We start from the raw sequence: 18,139 nt of genomic DNA, 5'->3' as shown, positions 1-18,139 counted from the left end.
AGTAATTTATCACTCATCGGTATGGTCCATCTCCATTCATCCAAATGGCATTGCGAATAGAAACACCATTTACAACGAATTTGATTGGAATGATGAAATTAGGAGGAAAAAGAATTGTTATTTCATAAATTTGATTGGAATGATAAAATTAAGAGAGAAAAGAATTGTAATTTAAAAAAAAAAAAACAAGGTGATAATTCAAATTTCATTGTTTAATATACAAGAATAAAATTGTTGGTAATTGAAAGAAAAAAGTGAATAAATATTAAAATATCCTTGCATACTAATAATAATAATAATAATAATAATAATAATAATAATAATAATAATAATAATAATATAAAATTACAATTTACTGTGAAATTCTAATTTCGGACTTGTAATTTCGGGATCCTAGAAATTGCAATTCCTTCCAAACAAATAATGGAATAGAAATTTCATTGAAATTTGTACGAATAAAATTACATTTGCATTCTACAAACCTCCAAACAAAAAAATGAAATAGAAATTCCATAAAAAATTTAGTAAGAATAAAATTACAATTCCACCCGAGTCCTACTAAATACCCCCATTAGTCATCTAGGTATTGCTCATTAGCATGTGCTAAAGTGTTAATCCCCTAAACTTTAGGGTGACAAAATGTTGGCATAGCATAGTTTTTAGAGTTGAAGTGTTAAACCCATTCTCCGAATACACTACCCTTGAGCCGCAGCTTCGGTCGAGCCAAGAGAGAGAGAGAGAGAGAGATGTGGAGAAGATTTTCGACGCAGCTCCGAACGCTATACCCGCCTCCCTCCTCCGCCGTCAAACCCAACCATATCGCAGCGGCATCCACCACTACCCATCCGTCTACTGCCTCTGGTTCCTAACTCATCCCTCCATTATCTCAATCTAATTTTAAATGGATTGCGTCAAATATACAATATTTTATTTTATTTTATTTTTGTTTCAATTTCTGTTTAGCAGGAAATGTTGATTCGGGGAAGTGGCGTGCACTTGGTGTAAGTATCTATAACCGTATAAAGTATTTCTTCTTTTCTTTTTGCTGATTGAGAATCCTCGTATGTGCATTTTGTTTTTAATTCAGTAATATCGTTAGAAGGTTCATTTCACGATATTCATTGTATTGTTACAATTTGATATGGATTCTTAATTATTTTAAATTCGGGTGATATATGCACAGATAAGGTTGAAATTAAACTAGTGCTGTGTTTTGGGGATTGGTGCAGGCGGTTCTCAATTTATCATAGTATGCATCTTTTTGTGCTAACGTGGAAATATTGGGATTTGACTTGTTAAGTTTAGTCAAGTTGAGATAGCTTCTAGGATTCATATTCTGTCTAGAAATTTGCTGCAGTTATTGGCTTGCCTGGTGCATTCATGTGAATGACGCAAGAGCAAAATGCTTATTGGGGTTGTCAATTTAATTTTCATGTTTGCTATGACCTATCGCATAATGGATATGATAGCTAGGACACCTCCATTGTTTGATACTTTTGTTGCTCTTCATATTAAAAACCATGGAGATGGTTATATCCATGGAGGAGGGAATACGCAAACTGTCAAAACTGAAGTAAAGAAGCAACAAAACCACACAACATACCACCTTTCATGTTCTTTATTCTCCCTATTGCATATGGAGAATTTATCAACCTCCAAGGCCCTTTCTTTTTTGGCTATCCCCCAGTTCATTCTCCAGTGCCACCTCCGAGTGAATGCTCCCTGACTAGTGATGTAATTCAGAAATGAGAATATTTAAAAGCAGCTTTAGCTGAAGAACCTGAAAAAAAAATCATGAAGATTATGGACTTCCTAGGAACATAGTAAATATTTCATGAGGTTTTCAGTAATTTGTGGTTTGTTATTTGCAGGGTTTCTCTTTTCTTAGCTAGATACCAAGATTAACTTGGCTCAATGTACTTGAGGACAATCCAATAGAAACCTGTCTTCCAAAATCTACTATTTGAAGCTATTGATGAGCTGCAACTTTTCATTTACTTAGCACATGGCATTTACTGTGCCTAGGAATAAGTCTTGGTGTTTTTTTTTTTTGGGTGCTCTATAAACATGTGCCACAATAAAGTTTTCAGTAGGTGGAAAGAAATGCTTTAAGAATATTTCTAACTTTGCATTACCAGTGCTGTACATTTGAGTTTGTAGCTTAATGTTGAGTCTTATTGCTGTAAACTGACCATTCCCTTGCAATATTAAGTTATGGTGTTTTTCTTAATATATATTGCTAAATTTGTAGGCTTTCTGCATTTCTTAGTCTTTTTCCAAATCTGCTGAGTGCCTGAGTCTGGTAGTTGTTTCTGGCCTAATTCAAATCTGTTCTGAATTTACTCTGAGATCCTGAATTCTTTCCACTCACTCCTTCCTATGGCCTGCTCCAACCTCCAAGCTAGCAGCTAATCATTTTGATTCGGGTGTACAAGTGGCATTTGCAATCCACAGGCCATTGGAACTATATGTGACACCTCACATCTATGTTGAATATTCCTTAATGTTGAATCACTGCATTCCCCACGAATGTTTGTTTCAGTGTGACTATGGGGGCATGTATAACATTGTAGCAATTCTGCTAGGGGAGTTATCTTTATAAGACCTTACATGATTTTTTGCAAAATTTTCTTTGTCTAGTTGGCAAAGTAATGCAATCTTTTATTAAAAAAATTTAAACCTGAATAAGTTGTTTGAGTATTCTATTATAAGTAGTTCTAGGTTTTGTCTGGTCCACCACTTTGGAATTATAGTTGTTTTAGATTGCCACTTTCTTTACCAAACATGTACACATTATTATTTATAACTTCAATTAAGTCTTACTTTGTAGTGTTTCTTGTATCTTTCTAATACTAAAAGGAAAATGTGAAGATGCTAAAAGGAGTGATATACTGATATCTCTTGGCTGCTGAGCTGTATAGTAACATCAAGATTTATTTTCTTCTATAAAGTGCATGGTGCTCCATTGTCTTTTGTTGAAATTGAGAGATTGAAAGGTTTGGCAGGTGGTAAACAGCCACCACCTGCCATGAAAGCAATATATGCAAGGAACCAAAGGAAGAAAGTACAATAATTGTATTGATAATTGACAATATTATAATTTCCCTACACTTTGAGAAAGATAAACATGCTTATATAGGAACATAATGGGCTAAGTTGCAACTAGCTTTACATTAGGGTTTCTACTTTCTATATTTCAACATCTTCCTTCTGTTACATTTGTGCTTTTAGAAATATTTTTATTCCTGTGCAAGATTATAATTATGTTTCATTAAATAGTTTTCTAGGATTTCATGCTAATTCAGTTATTTTACCTATAAGTTTTTTGTTTTTTGAAATTATTTATCTTCTTATATTACCACATAATGCTTTATTTGCCAAGGTACTGCTCCCGTTGTCTTCCATAGTCTATAGTAATTTAAATCTGACTCCCTTCAAAATCCCTTATTATTGTTTTCATTCTTAATGTACTGCCTTGCTTCTTCTTACCTTATTCACTAGAGCTTCAAATCTTCAATTTGGATTAGAATGGCTTATTTAATGTCATTGCTACAAGTGAATTATGGAGCAGACCTGTATAGTTGCAAGAGAGAAATTATGTCCACAGTTTTCATATGCTAATAAAATGAAACCTTTGTTTCTAGATAGTCATGCTTGTTCATCACTGTGTATGTTTTAATATGTGATATACTGATATTTGATAATTTTCTGGGTGATAATTCCTTTATCAAAACTGGATGCTTTTCAGCATAACATTGGAACCAGAGAAGGGCTTCCTGTAGACTCTAAGAAAAATGGCGTTGCTTCTGTTTCATCGTGTTATATTGATCCTAGATCCAGTTTTTCAAAACTATCAACGATGGGGCCTATGTTTCCTAGAAGATTCATTGCAACTATAGGAACCCCTTTGGATACTGTTTCTCAAGATGCTTCAACTTCTGACTCTCTGGTGACTCCACGTATCAAGTTTAAGAGGCTTGATAAGACAGCAAAGCACATAATGCAGGTAGCGAAGATTTTACCTCATCATGCAATGTGCATTTTTTACTGTAATTAGTTTTTGGTTCTTTTATCTTTCTCAACCTATTAGATAATATGAATCCGTGGTGTGTCTCTGGACTGTGTATTTTGACCCTTGAAATTGCAGATTCTCGATAAGGAAGCAGTTGAAGAAGTGAGGACACAGAAAGAGATACCTGATATAAGGCCTGGTTATATTTTACAGCTCAAAGTGGTATGTATTGCTTCTTTTAAGAAAGTTTTCTTGTTTTTTCTTATGTTCTAATATATTATTATGAACATCATCTTTTATCGTTTGTTTTAAATGGTTACAATAAACAACAAATAACTTTGATACACTAATGCTTTTATACCAGGAAATACCAGAAAATAAGAGACGTGTTTCAATAATCAAAGGAATAGTAATAGCAAGACGAAATGCTGGTTTGAATACTACATTCAGATTAAGAAGACTTGTTGCAGGGGTTGGTGTTGAATCCCTCTTCCATCTGTAAGTCTGTGTTAAGAACTTTAATTCTTTTCTTTTCTTTCATTTTCGTTTTTTCTTTTTAAAAGAATGTACAGACTACAGAAATGATTCTTGATTGGGTGTTGTATTTCATAGTATAATATTAAGCTAGCATTTCGATTTGTTCTTTATCTGCTGATATGAAACAAGATTGAATTGGGGTTTCCATCATTATACATGTTTGGACTTGTTCATTTAAACAAGTTATTGCTGCACTCATTAACTTGGCCATTTGGGGTAAACTGCTGTTTGGTATTTTGGCATGTTACATGGCCTCTAACTGGCTACAAATTAAATGTATCTTAAAATTAGTTTCATATCCTACATATTATAATGGTCTCAAATCTGCTTTATTGTTAGTTTTATATTTTTTATACTAAATGGTGGTTAGCTAAAGGCAACATGGTGTCTAAATATAGGTCTATATAGTTACCCAAAAAACACAACTTGGCAAGTATCACTCTAATCCATTTTTGTATTATAGGTATTAATTTTTAGTGGAGAACTGTTAGTGATGACTGATGAATATTATGTTTAGTGTTTTAAAGTAATGTGCTTTGTGAGTTTGTGGCTCAAGCCTTGTTATATATTGATTTGCAATCATTTTTTTATTTTTTTTTGAAAATACAATCATTTTAGATACTCTCCCAATATAAAGGAGGTGAAGGTGGTGGACAAGAAGAAGGTGAGGAGGGCCAAGCTGTATTATCTCAGGGATAGAATGAATGCATTGAAGAAACAATAAACAAGAAGTCTAGATAGTGGGATGGAAGAAGGTATGTAGAAAGGTTCAGAAATTTATTTCATTAGAAGCAGCTCTTGAACAGTTGAACTTCCTATATCCCACAAAAATTGTTATGTTTGATAAAACACATGGGATTTACATTACTGTATTGGTTGCGCTTGATTAGTAACAATTAGTTCCATTCTTGACCCTTCATAAATGCGGTATTCTCTTTTGCTATCCTTAGTACTGGAGTATGCCAGTATTCGTTAAAATAGAAGGATAACTTTTTAAGGGATAAATGAATATATGTATTACCTAGACATTACCACACTCATGTTATATTACTTGAACCAAATGCCCCTTAAGGATAAATGAATATACGTATTTTCTTGATTTAGGTATGAGCTGGCTGTATCCTTTGAAATTCCGTGCAAGGTTAAGTGTTGAGAGCAAGAAATGGAAGAAGAATTATATTTTGCTATAAGTTTTCTATTGATGGTAGTATTAACGAAGCTGTATCAACAGCATTCCCTTTGTTGATGTTACCCACAATGTAGTTCCCCTCCCCTATGTTGGAGAAGCTAATGGAAGAAAATGAAATCCTCAGAATCCGTTATCACTCTCCATTTAAGTTGTTTGTCAACATAATTTCCATGCGAGCTGAGCCTCCTGGCATTGAAGAGTGAAGACTTCACAAAATTTCCATGCGAGCCTCCCCTAATTTCCATTTCTTGTTGTCTGATCCATTCAACTTTGTGGTGCAGACCCCATTCTTCCCCTCCAAAACCAGTTTCATTGCGCCATTTCCACATCCACCAGATCGCAACTGCGGCCTAGTCTCTATTAGTTCTGGAATTCACTTTGCCCCGAATATTTGTTGAGAGCCATTTCCACCCTAAGAAATTCTGTCATAAGTTTTTTTCGCGATCTATCTTGATTGCCATATGAGTTCTCCTTCCTGTTTTCTTCCTCATTGTGTGGATCGGATGATTTCTTCATAGGAAATAATATTATCGATGATGATTTGCCTGCCAGAGACCTTAGTAATCACCTTGTAAGATACGTTGCAGAGCCAAATGGGGCTAAACTAATCAACAGTATCTGAGTTTTTAATCTTGGGAATGAGAGCAACCAGAGTATCATTCAATCCCTCCGCCATGTTCCCATCCTTTAGAAAGTCTTTAGTTTGCTTGGTGAGTTGTCTTCCCACAATTTTCCAAGTTTTTTGGTAGAACCCTACGTGGAAACCATCCGGACCCGGTGCTTTATAAGGTTCCATATCAAAAAGGGCCTGCTTCACTTCCTCTTCAGTACAATCCTTGTAGATACTAGCCCACTCTTCATATGTTGGTCTGGAAAAAAATTTCTAGGGCAGCTGCCTTGCAACTCGTGCTTCAGTGAATAGCGTAACATAATAGTCCCTAACCTAAGTTTTTAGATTTTTTTTCATCCGAGCTTCTTTCACCCTCTTTAGAAATTAGGCTTGTGCAATTGTTCCGAGCCCTTTTGATTTGGAAAAATGTGTAGGCGGGAGCATGCATTTCTCAAAGTGTGCGTCCCCTTTTTTTTTTTTAACAAAAATGTGTAAAACATATTTTTTCCACTTGCGTTTTATATATTTTTGGTCAAACTTAAAATGCAAGTCTTGTGTTTCTCGAGAAACGCAAAAATTCCAAACACAAGTGGACTTGCGTTTTAAGTTTGACCAGAAATAATATATAAAACGCAAGTGGAAAATGTGTTTTACACATTTTTGTAAAAAAAAAAAAAAAAAAAAAGGGGACGCACATTTTGGGAAATGCATACTCCCTCCGATACATTTCTGTCATTTTTCCTTTTTTGATTTTAGTCGCGATGTGGTAGAATCTTGTGTTCCTATAGCTCGACGAAATCCATTGCTCCCTTGACCTTTGAAACTAGTAAAGTTCTTCCTCATAAAATTCCTTGTTGAGGTTAGCCTCCTATTTTATGAGGCCTCTGCTTCTCTTACTCAGAAGACCTCTCTTAATTCCTTTGAGACGTGCTACAATCCTTTTCCTTTTTAGTTGAGCCTAACTCATCTTTACTCCACGTAACCAGAGCTGAAGCTGAACTCCTCAGGTTACTCTGCAAGTCTTCTTCGTCCTTCCAGCTATCAGCAACAATTTGTTCGAAGTTCGAACACAAGCCCGTGACAACAGTTTATCCTTTTTTGTCTTTAACCTTAACCAACGCAAACATAACTATGGTTTTTTGCTGCCAAACGACTCTTTTAGCTCCGACGCTGACCTCACGTGTTGCTTCTCTGTTGTGTTCATCGGACATGCTTCTTCTCTGTGTCCATATTTTCCACATTTTGAAGCACACCAAGTAGAGCCCATCGTATTCAATTAGCCAAATTTTGTTCCAAATTTGGATAATAGAGCTTTTCCACGCACAATCTACCAAACCAGGCTGGCCGCGTCATCAAGTCTGATCGTCCTTCCTACCTTATCACCATTTTTCTCCAGAAAACCGTACTCTATTGGTAATGAGGGAAACCTGACCCAGACTAAAATCTTCTCTGTCATTTCGTTCATAGGGTCGAAATTGGGCGACAATTCATTAACTATGAGGTAATAATCCGAATTTAGCCGCCCGCCGACCCAAATTTGACAATGAAGTAGTCATTTTCAAGAGCTACAACCTCCATTCTCGCCTTGGGTCTCCACATGCCTTTGATTCTGTTTAGGAGGTAGTTGTACCCCACTTTCTTGCCTAGAACCTTTATAATCACAGATTGTTTCCTCATAAATGTCAAAATGTGATACTTTTGTGGGGTACTCGTGAGTCATATTGTGATATAATTGGAGTCTTTTGAGCGTATTACATGCTTAGAATAGTTTATTTTGATTAAAGATAGGAACAAGGTCTAATTGTGGTTGCATGTATAGAATATAGCAAAACATTATCATTTTCAGAGCATTTCGACGACAATTTGGTATTTTGAGCATATCTCAAGTTAGGGATGTCTAAATGAGGCGATTCCAGTGGCATTGAAATGAAAATTCAAAGGGCAACAACTTTCATGAAAACCACAAAAACGAATTCAGACTTCTCAACAGACATTTCTAACCGTGAACGTGCCAGGTCTTTGGCCACGACCCAGCCACGATCGTGACAGCAAAGTGGCAAAACATCTAAGAGCTGTCACGATAGTGACCAACATAGCAGCTCTCTTCTTGCCGCACTCCATTGTTTAGTTTCATTTACTTGTTTTTTTTTTTTTACTTTTTATTGCTGACTGATATTGGGATATAATACACATTCTTGTTCAATTCCAAGTGCAATGCCCGGAAGAATTTTCATTCTCCGGATCCAAGACTGGTATTGGGCTATAATACACATTCTTGTTCTTCAAGACCATGGCCGCAAATTATGCTGTGGACTCGTGTCCACAATGCATTGTGGACACGTGTCCAAAACGACGTTGTTTTCAAGGAAAACGCGGCATTTCAGTTTTTTTTTTTTTTTTAAAAAAATTGATTTTGTTTATTCGTTGCAGTTACCGGCGTCCAGATGCTGGACACGGGTCCATAGCATAACGATTGGACCATGACTTACCTGCGTCCAGATGCTGGACACGGGTCAATAGCATAACAGTTGGACCATGACTTCCCGAGCCTAGCATAACAGTTGGACCATGACTTCCCGAGCCCTCCTTTGCCTTCAGGACTGATATTGGGCTATAATACACGACTCCATGACTTCCCGAGCCTCCTTTGCCTTCAGGACTGATATTGGGCTATAATACACATAACTTACTAGGGGCACTCAATTGGCCTAGGACCAAACCACACTAAAAGATTGAATCCAATCAATTAGCTTGTCTACCCCATAACCTTATAAACCATATATTCTCTTTTACTTTTTCAATGTGGGACTCTTAACACCTCTATTAACTCCCGAGAAGTTTTCGTCTTCCTCGTACTCCTTGCAAGCAAGTCTTATCTTCTTGGGATCGCAGGGGAGAAAAAGTCTCAGCACTAATTCTTTTCAATTGATGATACGTTAATTAAAGATTGCATATTTAAGTGTTAAAATTTGCACAGTGGAGTTAATGATAATTATGAAACTGTCAAGTCTTTTTTTTAAAAAAAATCTGATCATATCCATCAAATTTTTACAAATGTAAAGTTGAAATTGATTCTTAATTCTCTCCTATGGAAGTGTTCTCACATGATCCATAGCCTCTATATATATATGTGTGTGTGTGTGTGTGTGAAGAAAAGAAAAGAAATTGATGATATGAGAATGTAAAGTGAGCAGACAAAGAAAGTCCCCAAGTCCAGAAAATAGGTGCTTGGATATGCTATACACTTAACAGGAGAGATGAGGAAGTTGTTGCTTGCTTGCTTGCTGTACAACTTAACTTTGAAGAGAGAATAGCTCTGCTCTTAAACCACTAGAATAGAAACAACTACTACCAAATCCGCCCTGCTCTCTCCTAAACTAAGTGCTCCCATATCACTAGCTGCCTATACACATGCATTCAACCAATCAATCAATCTTTCTTACCAATTTATTTCGATTTTCATACACATAAAATGGAAGGAAGGCGACGACCACAGTTTGATCAAAGGCTCGGTCTTTAAGTGACATCATCATAACGGCTAGCTCATGTTGAAAATAGCAGGATATTGCCCCCGAAATGTTATGTTTGTGCATTGTTGGACGGGAAAAACAGTTTACCTATGAGCAGATGTATGAGGCATTGGAGCCATGTTCACCGGAGCGCCAGGAACCACTGCTCCGGGAATGGAAGGTGTCCCGTATGCCATGTGAGCCTGCGGAGGGAGATTCATAGGTGTACCGACTGCAGGAACAAGGGGTACCCCTACTGGCTGTCCAATAGTTGTGGCCCCCCCATACATGGCAACTCCAGGAGCCAGAGCCGGAGCCTGTGGCTTGTTCGACTTTCCAGAAGAACCTCCTGCTGCTGCTGCTGCTGCAGTTCCATTAGTTTGTCCAGTAATCGGTCCTTGGCCCACCGAAACATCTCCGCTGTTAACATTGGTGATGTCATGGATGCTTGATCGCCTCCTATCCTTGTTCATAGAGTTTAAACGGATGAAGTATTTCTGTGCATGGCTTGCAACTTGTGTAGGCGTTCTCGTCACAACAAAGTTCCTAGAAATACTTCTCCAATCACCTTTCCCATATTTCTCCAAACCAAGAAGGAAGAACCTGTTTCAAAACCAGTTCACGTGTGCTTAGTTAGTACTTTTACTTGTTTTTTAAACAAGAAACTTCGTCACTCATAGCAGGCAGATGTTACATCCACAAAAGCAATGAAAATTGTTATGGCCATGAGCTCTGGACCAATACCCATAACCGGGTGAACCCAAAGTGGGCCGAACAGGCTCTGATACCATGTTATAATTTAAGATTGGGCCATAGTCACTCAACTGGGCTATAATGCACATGGAGTCATGGACCAAACCACACTAAAAGATTGAATCCAACCAATTAGCTAGTCTAACCCATGGCCTTATAAACCCATATGTTCTCTCTTATTTTATAGATGTCGGACTCTTAACAAATCAAGCAAATAAGTATGACATACAAATGAATAGTATCCACCAGTTTTGAGAAAGAAAAGGTTGATTTTAATCAAGATAATAAGTATTTGGATCAATAATCTTTTCTCCAGTTTGAAAAACAAATAAATCAAATATTACATCAACAGTCCCAATGTTTTTACCCTAATTATAACTACATAACCTGTTCTAATATTCACAAGGAATGAAAGATGATAATGTGCATCATAGAATACAGCCAGTTGGATTAAGTGGGGATGTGAGCAGTCTTAATAACATAAATAAGGAGAAATTTTTTTGCTATGCAACTAGAAATCTTGAGCAGTATTAAAGTATGCTATGCAACTACTGGAAACTCATAAGAACAGTAGAAATAAGAATTATCAGTAGGATTTATATATTCATTACTCAGAATTTAAAGGTATGTCATGTTTTTTAAGGAAGATGTTCCCAAATATGCATTCTTTAGCTCAGGAAAAAGATGAAATATGCAAGTCAAGACACTCTTGATAAGTATGCAGAAGATACACTATAATGCATTTTGCCCAGAACCCAAATTGTTCAAATTATCTTTTGCATGTACACATTAAATGGTTTTTCCTGCAACTGCATAATTCAATATTTATCTAGCAGATAGTTTCTTATTCCCTCTCTCTTGAATTTAGACACCCTTAGTTAGAGGTGTTAGCGAACAGAGCTCTCGGTAAACTACTCGTGTTCGTGCTCGATAAGCGTTCGTTTATTAAGGTAAATGAACATAAATGAACAAATTTTAGAGCTCGTTTAATAAACAAACAGAGTCTGAACATTTGTATAATCGTTTGCTAAGAGCCCGTGAACACGTTTGCCAGTGTTCGCTTAATAATGTTCATTAACATGCTCGTTTAGTGTTTGCTTAAATGCTCACGCACATGCTCGTTTAGTGTTCGTTTAAGATTCGTGAACATAGACTATTTCTTGTTCAAGAACAAATTATAATCATGAACATGTTCTTTTTTGGGTGTACCCTGCCTGGAGATTTAAGGTTGCTCCATACCCAAAGTCAAGGATCGAATCCTTGACACATTTGGTTAAGGATGGATGAGTCCCTTCCACTCAACCACACCCACCAGGTTAATCATGAACATGTGTTTGCTTGTTTAGCGTTCGTGAACATTAATGAACACGTTCACGAACATTAACCAACACTAACGAACGCTTAACAAATGAATACAAACAAGATTTCAAAAACCTTAACAAACAAACATGAAAACTCTAAAAATCTTAACAAACAAACATGAACAACCTCTGTTCATTCGTGTTCGGTCCGTTAACAGCCCTACCCTCAGTCCTAAATTGAAGGACTGGATATTTATAAGACTGAGAACAGCACCGTATCTTACATAGATGAGCTAGTTCTCCTATTTTTTGTTTGCAACATTTTTGTGTGTTCCAACCTGCAGTAACCTCAAAAGATAGACCAGAAAAAAGCATTATCCATGCTTCTCCACAAGCTGGAGAAGCATCATATAATTTAAATGGAAGAAAGGTAGTCACAGAAAAAGAAGCCCCAAAAAACACCTAAGGTGTGATCACTCAACAAAGAACACCAACTCATCAATCCCCACCCCACCATTTGCAATGCCAAACATCACAGAATGGTTTTAGATCTCGTCTACATAAAGGTATTCAATGTCCCATTGCCCATATGACCATTCATACAATTTAAGCTTTTGCCGCGCTAGTCCATAAATCCATTGACATCTGTTAAGAGTCCCACATTGAAAATATAAGAGAGAATATATGGTTTATAAGGTCATGGGTTAGACTAGCTAATAGATTGGATTCAGTCTTTTAGTGCGGTTTGGCCCATGAGCATTATAGCCCAGTTAAGTGACCGGGATGTTGAGGTCTATGAAACCAATTTAGCTGTCTAACAATACTTTCTTTCGTTTGCTCACGAAACCGTACTCTTGTTCTTCAACTTCTACCATATGGTTAGTCACAAGTGCTAAAAATAGTAAACACTAATAAATTTATCCAGAATAGTAGAATAAATAAACCTTTTGCCACATAAGTAAATTATGCTAGGTTAAGGAGGAACACACAAGAGGATACTTTCTGGAAATTCACTCTTTGGCTGGAGCACACAATGCAAAGTTTCAAGGACAGTTAGTTCAGATATATATATATACTACAGGGAAGAGTATATTCCCAGAATCTTATGCTTAAGGTAGCAGATATTTAATATGAGGGACAACATTTGACATTTAGAAGAACTGGCAGGTTATATGTACCCACTTTTCTTTTTGTATATGCACCTTCCCATTATTAAACTTTGTAGCTTTAGGTTGTTTTGCAGTTTTGGTGCATCAAGACATCACTTCAACACAAAACAAATAATGCATATCGTTAGGATGGACACATGGAATTATTTGAGGTCCGAAGTATAATTAGTAGAAACCTGTGTCTGGCCAAAAACTTTAGCATTTCTCTCCCCCTCACAAAGCAAATCATTTTTAAAAACTTGACTTGAGCTTGCATTGGTCTTTTTAAAACCAAAAAACTAACAAGCTAGGAATGATATTTGAGAGAATCGAAGGAATGACCAAAATGGAGATCCTAGAATGACCAAAATGGAGATCCTAATATGCTATAAAATAGGGAAAGAAAAGAAGAAAATGACAAAAACGAAAGCTTGGAATACCTAACTTAAAGAAAAAGAAATAAAAACAAAAACAAAAAGGACCAAATACTTTGATAATTGAGAAAAGCCACAAAAGTTTAGGCAATTTAAATAGGTTAAACACTGTTTGATGAATCACCTATGGGAAATAAATAATAGTGCTTTTGGATGGATGGAAAATGCAAAGAAAGAAAATGGGACAAAAAATTATTTGGATGGAAAAGAGAATGGAGGGAAAGAAAATAAGCACTCTATCCAATCAAATATTACCACCTCCAAAATGGGATGAAAAGGAGGGGCTACTAATACATTGAACTTGGGGGTTCGATCCCCGCCCATGTGAATGGAACAAATCATTTGGCCAGTCCCCTACCACTTAGTGTGCTGACAGTAGGGACGCGGGATTAGTCCTCTAGCTATCGGCTGGAGGGATACCCTTGGGCAACCAAAAAAAATACATTGAACTCGGTTCGTTTATCACTCTCAATATATGAATCAAATCTATTTCTCACTCTCTCTCCCTTTTCTCTCATCCAAATACAAAATTTTCTTCCCCTTTTACCTTTCCTTGCTATTTTCCATCCCATATTCCCATATCCTTTCTTCTAACTTTCTATCAAAACACACCTAATGTTCTGGAAGCATGCAAGAGTAGTGCAAATTACAGAAAGAGGAGAGCTATCTAGTAATCCAGAGATGAACCACTAAGACTAGAATTTGATTTTAGTTGAGCTTAAGTCAAGTTCAAGCCAAATTTAGGTCAACAAGATTTCAAGCCAAATATAAAAGAAGGTTCATCAGGAAAGCTTATTATAATTCAATCCCACTTGAAACATTCGTAGGTGTATCTTTGCTTCGATGAATAGGAAACGCAACTTCAAAGCAAATAAAGATACAAAGAAAAGAAACACAAGCAGAATGTCAAAAGAAAGAGAATTTGTATTGGTGAAAGAAATATCAACCCTAGATATTCACCATTAAATGGAAACCATGTTCACACTAGAGCAACTGGTACAACTAGATCAATTTCCCTTTGCTAAATGAATTTCAGATTTACCAGTAATTGTTCACTTCAGACAGTGCCTTCTACTGCTATCTGGCAATACCCTAGCCCTAAAGTTTGAGATATATATCATGCAAGAGAAACTCTTAACATTCTCAACCGTGGAGAACACGGTACCATCAAGAGTAGCTTCTGGAAATGGTAGTCTAACAAACCAGAACATGAATCGCAAAATTTGTCCCCTAGAGAATTAATAATTACAGAAACATTGGCACATTTTACTATTAATGCTAGCATATTAAAATATATGAGAGAAGTACTTTTATAAAGGCTAATCACGTCAATAACTACAGAAGAATGAGAACTCACCTGTGCTCTTCCTCTGTCCAAGGAATCCCTTTGCGACGCTCCTGATCTGCCCTCATAGACTTTCCATGATTTGAATCACTATTCGTGTTCCCAGAATTTCCACCTTTCTTGCTAGTTCCTTCATCACCATCATGGCTTGCGGAGTTGTCAGAAGAAGAGTTGTAGCAAGGCACAGGTACACAACCAGACTCGATCCTGCTAACATCATCGATTAAGATCTCATAGTGAAGCTTAACCTCCTCTAAGGACTTCCCCGGAACATCTGCTGCAATTTTCTCCCATCTATCCGAAGAATCCTCAGGGTATGTTGCCAAGGCATTCTCAAATGCCTTATCTTGCTCTCTGCTCCATACAGCATTACTCGATTCATCCGCAGTCATCTAGATTTCTCTGAATTCGATATCAAGTCCTGAATCCAACAAAGTAAATCGGGATCAGCTTACCACCTTGATTTTTCAAGAAAAGCTAGATAACCATCTGGCCCATCTCCATGGAGATTGATTTTTCAAGAAAAGCAACTGCAATCAGGATCTGAATTATGATTCTTGGGCAAATGATGGACTTAATAGGGAGAAACCAGGTGTACCAGATGAAAAAGGTCGTCAGTGAGGGTAAGAACTGAGAACGAAGAAAGCCCGAAAATAGCCAAGTGTACTGGAGAACAACTTTGAATAAATATCAGAAACCCCAACACAAGGAGATGGTGATGTGATTTTCCCCCGAGCTTGAGAATCACACAGTTGTAAAATGCTGACCCTATTGATGAACAAAAGGCAGCTAGCTAAATTTAGTTAGTGCATTATAAATATCTGAAACCCATGAACTGAAAGGAAGACGCAATAAATGAGCAGCAGTGCAAAAGAAAAGAAAGAAGGAAAAAACAGACCATTGAAATTGTTGACGGTGACGGTGTGATAAAACTATTCATGGTTCTTAGGGTTATGAGAACTGAGAAGTGAAAAAGACTTCAAATGGATCCAAACAAGAAAGACCCAAAACAAAAAAGTTTAAAACGGATAAAAATGGGTATCCAATTTACAATTACCAATAACTCTACTCCAAAATCCCTCATTGATTACAACAGTTTTCACAGCACACCTCCAAAAAAATGAAAACTTTCAACACAATGTAATCAGACAATAAAATCATCAAGTTCTTGCTCACAAAATTAATCAATGAAAAGTGGGTGTCACCTAAATTTTCAAGTTCCTTCAAATAGAATGAAATTTCAAATAAAGTTGTCCCCTTCTCCTTCCTTCCAAAAAAAAAAAAAAAAAAAAACTAGAACACCCACTTGATACTTACCTGGTTTTCACCAGACCCTTGATTTGGATTGCTGTGAGCCTACACAGACTCTGAAAGTGACAGCAATTACAGTCTGGGAGTGTCTGTAAAAGCTTTTAACTTTTTACAGATTTGTGATGACATCTTTACTGCTAGCTAACGAGATTTTGACAGTTCAACCAATCCCAATTCCCAATTCCCAAACTAGAAAACTTCACACTAGAGATAGTAAACCATCTTCTCTTTGAAAAATAAAATAAAGGAAAAGAGATGAGAAGAACCCAGGAAAGAAAAAGATGGGTAAATCTATAATCTATAATCTATAAATAACTAAGTTGTAAACCCTAATTAAAAATTTATCATACTATTGTAAGTTCAAAATCAATAAAGAGAACCGTAATTGAACTCAAGCCAAGAAAAAGCTTTTAAGACTACTTGGATTTTTGCACAATTTTAAGAAGGCCATATAGGAGAAGAGACAAAAATGAGATAGAAAATGAAAAGGTAAAACAAAAAAAACAAAAAAAAAAAAAAAAAAAAAAAAGAAGAGAGAGAGATTTGACAATTAAAAAAAAAAAAAAAAACAACAACTATTTTAGTCAAAGTGGTTGTGAGCTGGCGACAGCCACTCTGACGCGCCCCAGCGGGTAAGTGAGAAACACACGCTCGTAGGGGCACGAAGTGCACCCCAAATGCGTGATTTGCATTTCGATTTTTTCTTCTCCTGCAAAATCTTTGTATTTGCAGGAGAAAAGTTTCTCCAAAAACTTGGGGTCCGTTTACTAACAGAAAACTGTTCTCTATTTTTTGTTTTCTAATTTTTCAGTTTTCATTCTCTGTTTTTTGTTTAGAAAACTTGTATACTAACAGAAAATTGTTCTCTGTTTTTTAATTTTTCAATTTTCACTTAAAATTTAGTTTAGATAATATTAATATTTTTTGAGCTAATATTTAGAATATTTTATTTTTTGGATATATTCATTTGAATGGCATGTATATGAATATATAACTTTTACTTTGAATTCTAATATATGCGAGATTTCAATATCCGATATCTGGACCGAACTTGTATTATGATATAAAATAATTAAAAATATTTGAACTAATAATCTATTGAGTTCAATCAAAATCTAAAACATTATATAGAATTTAATTTTTAATTTTGATAATGTAAATAATGTCTAACTTTAAAATGTAAGCAAATAAATTATGTTTAAATAAGTAAAGTAAGTAGAAAAGATAGAAAATAGTGATAAGTAAAATAAGATGATAATGAATGTAATCATACTAATGTGGTTATAACGACATATAACTAAATAGATGATAAATGATTATGTTTTCCACTTCGAAAACAGTTTTTAAGTGTGTTTCAGTTTTCCAGAAATTTTCAGAAATTATTTTCAGTTTTGAAAATAAAAACTGTGTTAGTAAACATGTTTTCTGTTTTCTATTTTCCAGTTTCTGAAAATTTCCAGAAATTCCCAGTTAGTAAACGCCCCGTTGGCTTCTCATCAGTTTTGTGCTTGAAAAGTTAAGGGTCCGTTTACTAACAGAAAACTGTTTTCTGTTTTCATTTTCTAATTTTTCAGTTTTCATTCTCTGTTTTCAATTCTCTGTTTTCTGTTTAGAAAACTTGTTTACTAACATAAAACTGTTCTCTGTTTTCTGTTTTCTAATTTTTTTTTAGTTTTCACCTAAAATTTAATTTATTGAGTTCAATCAAAATCTAAAACATTATATAGAGTTTAATTCTTAATTTTGATAATGTAAATAATGTCTAACTTTAAAGTATAAGCAAATAAATTATGTTTAAATAAGTAAGGTAAGTAGAAAAGATAGAAGATAGTGATAAGTAAAATAAGATGATAATGAATGTAATTATAGTAATGTGGTTATAGTGACATATAACTAAATAGATGATAGATGATTCTGTTTTCTATTTTGAAAACAGTTTTTAAGTGTGTTTCAGTTTTCCGGAAATTTTCAGAAATTATTTTCAGTTTTG

At 35.6% G+C, this 18,139-nt stretch overlaps 2 protein-coding genes across 6 annotated transcripts; one reads left to right on the top strand and one right to left on the bottom strand.

The window, feature by feature from the left end:
* Nucleotides 1-646: 646 nt before the first annotated feature.
* On the top strand, nt 647-5,862 carry LOC109159583. 2 transcript variants are annotated; one of them, XM_019307688.1, is made up of 7 exons: nt 647-861; nt 964-1,001; nt 3,749-4,006; nt 4,148-4,234; nt 4,377-4,510; nt 5,168-5,304; nt 5,654-5,862. In XM_019307688.1, the coding sequence occupies exons 1-6, from the start codon at nt 747-749 to the stop codon at nt 5,271-5,273; spliced, it is 738 nt and encodes a 245-aa protein (XP_019163233.1). In that variant the 5' UTR covers nt 647-746; the 3' UTR covers nt 5,274-5,304; nt 5,654-5,862. The 2 variants fall into 2 exon arrangements, with proteins under 2 accessions (XP_019163233.1, XP_019163234.1); XM_019307689.1 differs by having other exon boundaries at nt 649-861; nt 967-1,001.
* A 3,639-nt stretch (nt 5,863-9,501) lies between these two features.
* LOC109159582 (transcription factor DIVARICATA) lies at nt 9,502-16,252 on the bottom strand. Of its 4 annotated transcripts, XM_019307687.1 has the most exons (4): nt 15,737-15,970; nt 15,437-15,606; nt 14,851-15,259; nt 9,502-10,460 (listed from the first exon to the last, which is right to left on the bottom strand). In XM_019307687.1, the coding sequence occupies exons 3-4, from the start codon at nt 15,228-15,230 to the stop codon at nt 9,962-9,964; spliced, it is 879 nt and encodes a 292-aa protein (XP_019163232.1). In that variant the 5' UTR covers nt 15,231-15,259; nt 15,437-15,606; nt 15,737-15,970; the 3' UTR covers nt 9,502-9,961. The 4 variants fall into 4 exon arrangements, with proteins under 4 accessions (XP_019163232.1, XP_019163230.1, XP_019163229.1 ...); XM_019307685.1 differs by lacking the exon at nt 15,737-15,970 and adding an exon at nt 16,156-16,252 and having other exon boundaries at nt 14,851-15,606; XM_019307684.1 differs by having other exon boundaries at nt 14,851-15,606; nt 15,737-15,937.
* Between the last annotated feature and the right edge of the window lie 1,887 nt (nt 16,253-18,139).

The sequence above is a fragment of the Ipomoea nil genome, unplaced genomic scaffold (assembly GCF_001879475.1).
Source record: "Ipomoea nil cultivar Tokyo-kokei standard unplaced genomic scaffold, Asagao_1.1 scaffold2833, whole genome shotgun sequence".
Lineage (NCBI taxonomy): Eukaryota > Viridiplantae > Streptophyta > Magnoliopsida > Solanales > Convolvulaceae > Ipomoea > Ipomoea nil.
Note: the sequence above shows the minus strand (reverse complement) of the source record. Positions and strands in the feature narration are given on the sequence as shown.

What these genes read in the sequence shown, in the direction of transcription:
- LOC109159583 (XM_019307688.1), top strand. Translation starts at nt 747, where the DNA reads ATGTGGAGAAGATTTTCGACGCAGCTCCGAACGCTATACCCGCCTCCC. An exon ending in CCATCCGTCTACTGCCTCTG is followed by an intron (nt 862 to 963) that starts GTTCCTAACTCA and finishes ATTTCTGTTTAG; the next exon opens with CAGGAAATGTTGATTCGGGG. An exon ending in CAGCAAAGCACATAATGCAG is followed by an intron (nt 4,007 to 4,147) that starts GTAGCGAAGATT and finishes TTGAAATTGCAG; the next exon opens with ATTCTCGATAAGGAAGCAGT.
- LOC109159582 (XM_019307685.1), bottom strand. Translation starts at nt 15,230, where the DNA reads ATGACTGCGGATGAATCGAGTAATGCTGTATGGAGCAGAGAGCAAGAT. An exon ending in TGGACAGAGGAAGAGCACAG is followed by an intron (nt 10,461 to 14,850) that starts GTGAGTTCTCAT and finishes GTTTTGAAACAG; the next exon opens with GTTCTTCCTTCTTGGTTTGG.